Source organism: Halyomorpha halys, unplaced genomic scaffold (assembly GCF_000696795.3).
Source record: "Halyomorpha halys isolate HHAL.00 unplaced genomic scaffold, Hhal_1.1 Scaffold355.1, whole genome shotgun sequence".
NCBI classification, from domain to species: domain Eukaryota; kingdom Metazoa; phylum Arthropoda; class Insecta; order Hemiptera; family Pentatomidae; genus Halyomorpha; species Halyomorpha halys.
This window is the reverse complement of record NW_027110523.1, coordinates 32400-42161: the sequence shown is the minus strand read 5'-3', so window position 1 is coordinate 42161 and position 9762 is coordinate 32400. Positions and strand designations below refer to the sequence as shown.

The window sequence follows — 9762 nt, the reverse complement described above, 5'->3', positions numbered from 1 at the left end:
ATAAAAGTAAACCATTATATAAAAGTAAACCATTATTAATTTGTACCCAATACCTGGATTTGAATTATTCGTAATTTTGACCAGTTTTTAAGAGTATATTTCCAGTTGTACGAGGCTTTGAAAAAGGTGAGAGCAGGGTAGGATGATCGAATCACTATTTTTTTCTTATTATCCAAAAGTTTTTATTTATTTGTACCTACAATTATAACGCAATCCTACGTTTCAGTCTACCCTTCGGACGTTCATCGGTCAGTTCAGTGTATTAACATTTTAGAGATCCGCTCGTTACTAAGCCCTATAACCTTACACGCTCATATTATACGCCGCAATGCTATAACTTGAATTATATTTACCCGGTGTAGTTCCCTTAATTCAGTGTTGTGCAGTCTTATAAATTCTTCCGTTAATTCATCCTTTTTCGGTCCGAATATTTTACGTAATACTTTATTTTCGAAAACCTTAAGGCACTGTTCATTCCTAAGTGTATGAAGCCACGTCTCGCATCCATAAAGAACTGTGGGAAGGATAATAGTTTTGTAAATTATAAGTTTTTAAGTTTTTGGATAGAAGGCGGGAGCTAACCAGTTCCGAAATTTAAAAATAACAAGCCTTCAACCTCACTTTTATTTCCTCATCAATTTCGTTTTATTCTAGTTATCGCAGAACCTAAAAACTTAGAACCTATCTATCTGTTCAAACGTATTTCCTCCTATCTCTATATCACAGAAATTGCTCGCGTTTCTACTGCTAACCCTGTACGAGGGTGATTTGAAAAGTTCTCAGAATGTACTAGAAAGAAGTGGTACCTTGGTGGAACTGCTTTTATTTTTCAACATAGTCTCCCTGTAGACTAATGCATTTGGTCCAGCGATGTTCCAATGCCTTGATCCCATCTCGGAAATGAGATTCCTCCAGGCCAGCAAAATACCTCTCCAATTCGGCTGTTAGTTCTTCCGTTGTAGGAAATGTACGCCCATCTAGGAAAATTTTCAGCTTGGGGAAGAGATGAAAGTGTGATGGCGCCAAATCTGGTGAATAGGGTGGATGTGGCAACAATTCGTACCTCAGTGCATAAAGTTTTGCCATGGCAATAGCGGGCGTTGTCCTGATAAAATTTGATTTTTTTCCTTGGCAAACCAGGAATTTTTTCGTGTATCTTTTCCTGTAGTTGGTCTAGGAGGTTTGCCCCGTAATTATTTCTCTAGTAGGAAGATAAGCTATCAGCAGAATGCCTTTTGCATCCCAGAAATTTGTGGCCATGACCTTTCCAGCCAAACGTACTGCCTTTACTTTTCTTGGTGGTGGTGACAGCATGTTTCCAGTGCTTTGGCTGCTGCTTTGTCTCTGAGATGTAGTGGACCCAAGTTTCACCTGTAGCCACAAACCGGCGCAAAAAATCTTGTTGGTTACGCTGAAAACGGGACAGATTTTGTTCGGACATTTCCAATCTGGTGCGTTTAAAATGTGATATACCCGTTCAGCTTCAGCAAACTCACGCACTTTCAGTCGACGATCCTCCATGCACTTTTGCGATAAATTCTGGGGTCATAGCACTTTTTGGCCACGGATCATCATCTAAGTTCTCCCGACCAAATTTAAACTCGCTGGTCCACTTGGCAAGAGTTGAATATGAAGGAGCAGAATCACACCCCAACACAAACACACCCCAGTGTGTTCTGAAACTCAGCATGAATTTCCTTTGCTTTCATACCTTTCTTTACAAAGTACTTACTGCTCGAATCTCAGTTTTTTCCATTGTTCACCATCCATATTTATTTCAAGACCTAGTTCCTTATTGGAGTTTATTAGCGTGGTTGTATTTAGTCCTATAGTTTCCTTGTCCTCACCCAATAATACCAAATCATCAGCATACTCAAGCACCGGTATTTTACTACCCAAAGTTAAACCCTTTTCGGTATTCATCACACTTTTAATGACGTATTCTAGTGCTAGATTAAATAAGATAGGTGATAAAGATTCTCCTTGTTTTAAACCCGACAGAACCTAGCATTTCTCAGAATAATGATTACCGATTCGTATCTTATTAAACATTTCGGTGATGCACCTGCGTACAAGATTTACTAACTTGTTTAGTATTTCTTGTTCAATCAGAATATTGTTCTACTTCTGGCGGTTTTCTCCTCTATACACATTAAATATATAATATAAAATATGTATATATACAATATTTTTACAATAATTCTTTTTCTGCCTGTAGGTATTTTAAGGATTGGGATAAAGTTCGCTGTGATTCCAATCTCCTTTACAGGTTAAAATCATTCACTGTATGTATATTCACGGTAGCTATTAAAAAAAATCCTATGAAGTTAGAAGAGAATATTTTTTATTTGTCACGTAAGTATCATTACACCAATAAAATCATAACAGGCAATATTTAATATGAATAATTTTACATAGATAGCTTAAGGAATTGTAACGCTATTGTTCGGACAGTACGCAATGAATGATACAGTTTAAAACAACAGCACAAAATGATTACTGTTGTATATATTTGTATATTACTCACCAAAAGATAGATATTCGTTTTGAATAGGTCGACTTACGCCAATATCGATTTGAATAAATATCGATATGTTCTTATCTCTTTTCTGTCGGGTTAGATATCAGCTGATAGTGGCACAACAGTTTGGACTCTTCAAGTTGCCAGGAGATGCGGTTCTTGTTATTCTTCTTTTTGGCTGCGGCTCCAGCTTTTGGAGACAGGATCGTCTGCTACTGGAACGGAAAGTCAATCTTGAGGCAAGGTAAGGCATCACATTTATAAATTAATGACTTTGCTCATAATGATGAGATGACAACTTGGCGTAACATGACTTTTTAAAATGGTTAAGAAACCAGGTTTTCAGATTTTTTTTAAAAATTAAAAATACAAAATATAATGTATTTGTTTCTTTTTAATTTAAACATTTTAGAATTAAATAAATTTAATATTCATAAACATGTAGTTTTAAGTTTTAAAAAGTTGTTTTGAATCTGTTGAACTTGATTATCATCGATCTTAGAAAAAAAATTTTCTTTGGCGAATCATATCCTAAAATACAACTTGATCAAACACACGACAACTTGATGGTGGTTGTGTGTTAGAAAACGCATAAAATATTCCTTTTTTCATCTATATCTATAGAAAAACATACCTATTGCATCTAGGTATTAATTTTCTGTTTTAATTTCTTATTTGAAAAGAAGATGTCCTCGTGACCTTATATTGTAAACTGTTTTTAGAGTTCTACTACTACCCAGTATAAAAAACATAAACTACCCAGTTTCTCTACATGCTGTATCATATCATTATGTCATTATGATAAAATTTACTTGTATTTTTTATACAGTTGTAAATATCAATAAATAAATAAATTTAAAAAAAAATTCTTATTTGTTCTGGCAATTTTAATTATTGTACGAATTTGATTCTTGATTCTCACTGTATTAGTGAAATGGTGACCTCAGTTGGTTGGACCTCTAAGAAAGGAATTCTCGTTAAATAAGACATTAAGAAGGGCATACAAATCAATTGCTAAAGAGCTAGAATTTGTTTTGTATGTGGTTGGAAAATTAAAGATTTGTCCATTCCGAAGTCTGAGTAAATGACCGACTGAGTCCATGGGGTTGTAATACTTATTTATTTATTTTATTAATTTTTAATAATTTATTTATTGATATTTACAACTGTATACATATATACACATCAAGTAAATTTGCTGTAAGTGATATTATGACATGATAAAAACATGTGGAGAATCTACCCATTGATAGAACTCCAAAAACATTTCTAAAGGAGAAGATCTCGAGGCCATCTTTTTTGTATTTATTTTAAAATAATAATTAAAAATCAGTTGAACCCGAGAGGATTCGTATCTTCGCTTTCCTCATATGGTAGATTTGGATTTTAGTAAAAGCTTTTAAATTTTTGTTAAGTTTATGCAATCTGGCATTATTATTAACATTATTATAAACATTATTATGATTTCTGTTTCAGACACTGGGCATGTGGACGTGGATAGCATCAAAAGAGGAGCGGCTTTATGTTCCCATTTGATATACGGCTTTGCGGCCATCAATGATGACTACTACACTCTAGAACCCATTGATAGAAAAATAGATTTGGATACAGATAAAGGTGTGCCTAAATATTCGTTTATTTGAATTCTAAATTGTTAACCAGCAATTTAGCAGATAATGTTAAAACCAGATAATTATTTACAATATTAAATTAAGATGAAAAAGTTATGACCCAATTTCACTCATACCCACACAGCGCTTTTTAGTTTGTTTTTTTTTTGTTACTTACAAGTAGTATTTTAAATTTTTCGATAGCTATTTCGACTCCTTTGTTATACGGTCTTACTCAGGTATACTGGAGGAGGTATACAGAATCCCCTGTTCAAAATGTTTCTTAATCGTACCCAATATATCTAACGGATTAGTTAAAAATTATTATTTTTATCTCTTAATTCTTTCACTGCAAAGCCCCGAAATATAGGCGATTGATTTATACCTTTATACGTATTTTTTTTATGCTATCTTATATTTCTATTATTTTTTGTTTTGAAAATTCTCTTTTTATATTTCTGAGCAGTTTAAACGTCTCATTCGCTGATAGAACAAGAGCCCAAGAGGAGAAAAAAGGCAGTTATTTCACCCCAATTTTTTATTTCTTAATTAAAAACTATGTATAATTATTAGTCAAAATTGATGAGTCTGCCAAGTATAGGTAGGGGGAATAAAAAAATGGTGGCTGTTTCATAACGTTAAAAATAATTAATTTTTTATTCGGAGCTCTATATCTTTATAACTATCAAAAACAATAGAAAATCAAATAGAGCATCCTTTAAAGTAGTGTAAATTTGCTAAAATATGAGCCCTAATAGAGCTATTTACGTTCAATAGTTCTCGAGATATAGCTTTTTAAAAAGCAACATTTCATAAAAATGTTGTACTGAACGTACTGAAATATGAGCAGTTAGTTAATTTATAGTGAGAAATCTATATCTTAGAAACTATGTGACGTACAGGTGTCTATTAGAACTCAAATTAAAGCTAGTTTAATAAGCTATAAAGTACTTTATGATGTTTATTTTCGTGGGAGTAGTAGCTTTCATGAAATTTGCTATAATAAATTTTCATTTGCCAAATTTATATTCCTATGCGAATATCATAAAATCTATTACCCCTACAGTGTCATTAACTACTTTATAGTAAGTTCAATATCCTTTATTTTGAGTACTGGCAGACATCTGTACATCCAATGGTTTCTGAAATAAAGTTTATCATAAATCAAACTTATTGTCCGAACAACTATAAATCAATTTATTTTAGCTAATATCATGAAATATTGTATATATTATTTTATCATTATGTTATTTTATTTATTTATTTTTCATAAAGATTATGTTTATTCTTTTGTTTGTATATATTTTTGGTGTTTTTTTTATTTTTATTTTTTTTTAATTTTAGTATGTATGAGATCATTGATCACTATTACCTATTGCCCATAACTGTGTGGCAGATTGTAATATTATAAAAAAATAAAAATCATGAAAAATACTATTCCTACGAAGTTAAAGGTCATAAACTACTTTATAGTACATTAAACTAGCTTCAATTTGATTGCTAATAGACATCTGTACGTGACATAGGTCCTGAGATATAGATTTCTCAAAATAAATTAACAAACTACTGATATTTCAATATATTTTCATGAAATGTTGCTTTTCAAAAGCTTGGACGTAAATAGCTCTATTAGAGCTAATATTCAACAAATTTACTCTTCTTTAAATAATGTTCTTTTAAATTTTCTAGTGTTGTTGGTAGTTTTTAAGATATAGAGCTCCGAATGAAAAATTAATGTTTTTTTTAAGGTTATGAAACCCCATTTTTATTCTCCCTACCTATACTTGGCAGACTCATCAGTTTTAATTAATAATCAAAAATTGGGGTGAGATAACTGCCTTTTTGTCTTGCCGGCTCTGGTACTCTGGACTGGTCTCACTGTTCTTTAAAGAGGTGAAACGCGAACTCTTACACTAGGGGAGGAACAGCGCCTTAAGGTTTTTGAAAATAAAATATTAAGTAAAAAATCGAATAAGAATGAGTTAAACCGGAAAATATAGAAGGTTACAGAACGTTGAAATAAGGGAACTGCACCCGGTAAATATAATTATTTTTTATTATAGTGTTAGGAGTTGTTGGAATGTCAACTGTATAGACGGTGTAGAGGGTGGGCCCGAGGATACTACCTTGAGGAACACCAGCGGATTGAAAATAGAGGGATCAATATGAACCATTATGGTTTACTTGGAATAATCTATCACTAAGAAAGGAACGATTGATGAGAAAGTATGTAGGAGGTAGGAATATACGGAGTTTGTAAAGCAGTCCCGGGTGCCAAACTCGATCAAAAGCCTGCTCTATATCGAAAAAGAACATATATTTTAAAAAAAGGTTATAGCATTGCGGCGTGTAAGATTGTAGGGCTAGGTAACGAACGGATCTCTAAAATGTTAAAAAACGCAAACTCGACGGGTAGACCTAAACGTAGATGAGAGGATTTCATTAAGACTAGTTAATAGATATGGATTTAAAGGGAAGGCACTAAACAGATGTATGTAAAGAAGTATTGATGGTATCGGCATCGAACTTTCGGATTCGCTAAGATTTTATAATGAATTCACAATCTGTTTTTCTCTTATCGTATCTGTGACTTTTCCCTTGTTGATAATAACAAAGTGGGCGAGGAACATCCAACAAAATAAAAAAAACGCAGTGTCGTAGTAGCTTTAGATATCTTAATTTTTATATAATCAACTTTCTCTGTACGTTAGGTAAGGGACAATGGAGGAAGGTGGCAGAATTGAAGAAATCCCATCCCGGCCTAACCATTATGTTGTCCGTCGGGGGCTATGAAGATCAGGAGGATTTGGACAAATATTTGAAATTGGTAATTTGTTACAATACAGTGTTTAAATGTATAGTTACATTTTATACTAATAATGTTGCAGGAAATGGCTTCTTCACTCATCAATACCTACTAAAGCTATATTTTCTCATATTTGTCAATAGTTTTTTTTTTTTACTCTCTCTTTTATAACTCTCTTCTATAACTTTTACGTTTCTGGACAGAAGACGGGAGCTAAGAAACTTCGAAATTGAAAAATAGAAAGCATATCTTGCATTTAACCTCACCTTTATTTCCTTGTCAGTTTCATGTTTTCTTTTACTGTAGACCCGAAATACTTAAACCTTTCTGCCTGCTCAAATGTTTTTCCTCCTATATCTATATCACCAAAACGGTTGTTGTTTCTCCGGCTAACCATATTATGGTTTTGTTTATCCATATTTATTTATATATCCATATTTCTACACCTAATTCTATAATGTATTTTATCAACATATTTGTATTTCGTTTCATAGTTTCCTTTTCTTCATCAATAAATCTAAACCACTAAAAAAATTTAAGATTTTTTTTATGATATTACCATTAAATAAAATCTTATCACTTACATTTGAGAAATTAAGAAATCTATGAAATTATTTTAGATTTTTTTTCTGAATTCTATTATTATTTGAAAATGTAATTATACAATTTGATGGTATGTTAAAAAAAAATTATAAATGCAATTTTTAAGGTGATGTGGCAAAACATCAAACTACAGAAATGTTGAAATCATAATAGTTTGTTTCATATTTAGGCATCATCGAAAAAAAATATAATAAATAAAATAATTTTAATAAATTCTGAGTGATGGTTAACGTGTACATGTACGATATGTCACAATCTCATAACACAAAAAAGCAATCCTTCCCCGCCGGACCCGCCCCGCTAAGACCCCCGGGGAGCGACGGTCCTATCACTTCTGAAATATTAGCTTAAAACGGGAAGAGGAGACTTTGAGATAGTTTAATCGAGCAATATTTAAAAAGGGACTGAAATTGAAAAACGGCGCAATATGCCCTGATTGCCTTTTTTTCTGTGTTATGATCTCCTCTTGTGAGATTGTGACATGTCGTATATCGACCAACCTACTCGCTATAATTTTATTAAGTGAAACATAATTATGAACGTCTCCATTTAGGCATTTTGTTCCAAACAGACAACCCATGAAAAAAAATACAAAAAATAAAGTTATGTAATATACACTTCTTAAATAACGTTCATAATTTTTTTTTTCATGTGGTTAAGGTTAGGGCCTCTACAAGTAAATTTCCATTCGCTTCACTACTGGCCTATGTGGTTCCACTGTGAAGTTTCCTTTTCGATGACATCACGAGGCTTAATTAAAGTGTGTCGTATCCACTTCCATTTCTTCTTCTTAATTTGAAAATTAATACACTGCTCTTTACTTCTTCAGAGCTCCTCGCTGAACAGAGAGCAGAATTCATTGCGAGCAGTGGTTGAAGAATGTTTGGAGACTTACTTGTCTTTTTAGAGCATTTATTGTTGAACAAACGCCTCTTTTCCTTTAATATCCGACTTCTATTATATTCCAACGTCTACCCTTCTATTGTGACCACACTACCCAAGCAGAATGATTCCATTAGTTCTACGATGTTTCCCCTAAGAACAAGTATTCCTCCGTTTTACTGACGTTAACCTGAAGTCAAACCATGTTGACTTTAATTATATGATTCAATACATTTTTTAATTATATTTTGTGAAGAATAACACATTATATTTTATACATTTCATAGAAGTACGTATCTCCTCTTTGGAATGATTCATCAGAAATAAAAATGATCTGTTGCAGTTGCTCAAACAAGAGAGAAGGACAGCATTTGCTACTTCAGTAGTGAGCACACTGAGGGAATATGGATTCGATGGTATAGACCTTGCTTGGCAGTTTCCACATGTAGAAGAAAAAACCGAAAAATCAGTAATAGGTAACCAAGTTTTTTTAGTTATATGCTTGCTTTATTATATTTTTTGTCATATCAAATAATTTATAATTATTACCTATTTTATTAGGATCAATATGGGACATGATAACGAAAGCGTTCGGTGGCGGAATAGACAAGAAGGCGATCCTCCATAGAGGTTACTTCGTGCTCCTCTGCAGTGAGCTCAAGGCGGAGCTGAGGCCGGAGAACAAGACCCTCTCTGTCAGCGTTCTTCCTCATGTGAACTCAACCAGTGAGTGCAATATCCTCCTATCTGTATGAACCTAAAGGAAGGACCGTACTTCACAACATTTGTAAACTTATTTGCAGCTTACTTCGACGTGAAGTCACTGATGCATTACGTGGACATGGTGAACTTGTGGACAGCGGACTTCAGGACACCCGAAAGGACCCAAAACGTTGCCGACTATCCTCACCCTCTGCACTTGGTCGGCCAACGGTTGCCGCACCAGAATGCAGAAGCCGTCGTCAGGCATTGGTTGAACCATGGAGCCGTTGGTAAGTTATCTCCTATTCAATATTCAAGAATTTTACCAAACTTGAAATGGATCAACTGGTTCAGTAGCTCAAGACTCCGTGAGCTGGAAAAATCTCATAGAGGCTGACCATTACCTCATTAGGTATCAATATTATAGCTAACCAATCCGAAAATTGGTGGAAAAACTACTAAAAATTCAAAAGTTTTACATGTTATTTTATCTAAATTTCTAAAAAAATTAACATCAACCGCTAATATCAATAAAAATCTAAATTTTTTCATTCCTTATTTAAGATTATTAATACATATTATACATCTAATTATATAACAGTATTTAAGGACAAAAGTCCTTTAACGATTTACATCAT

General features: G+C 33.1%; 1 protein-coding gene across 1 annotated transcript in view; it reads left to right on the top strand.

Moving 5' to 3' along the window:
- LOC136796075 (chitinase-like protein EN03) overlaps nt 1-9762 on the top strand; it is a 25470-nt gene that overhangs the window by 2989 nt on the left and 12719 nt on the right. Inside the window, exons 2-7 of the mRNA XM_067048677.1 lie at nt 2622-2765; nt 3998-4138; nt 6843-6958; nt 8766-8898; nt 8984-9148; nt 9226-9414. Coding sequence (XP_066904778.1) covers nt 2672-2765; nt 3998-4138; nt 6843-6958; nt 8766-8898; nt 8984-9148; nt 9226-9414 — 838 coding nt within the window. The 5' untranslated portion in view covers nt 2622-2671. The remainder of the gene's footprint in view (nt 1-2621; nt 2766-3997; nt 4139-6842; nt 6959-8765; nt 8899-8983; nt 9149-9225; nt 9415-9762) is intronic.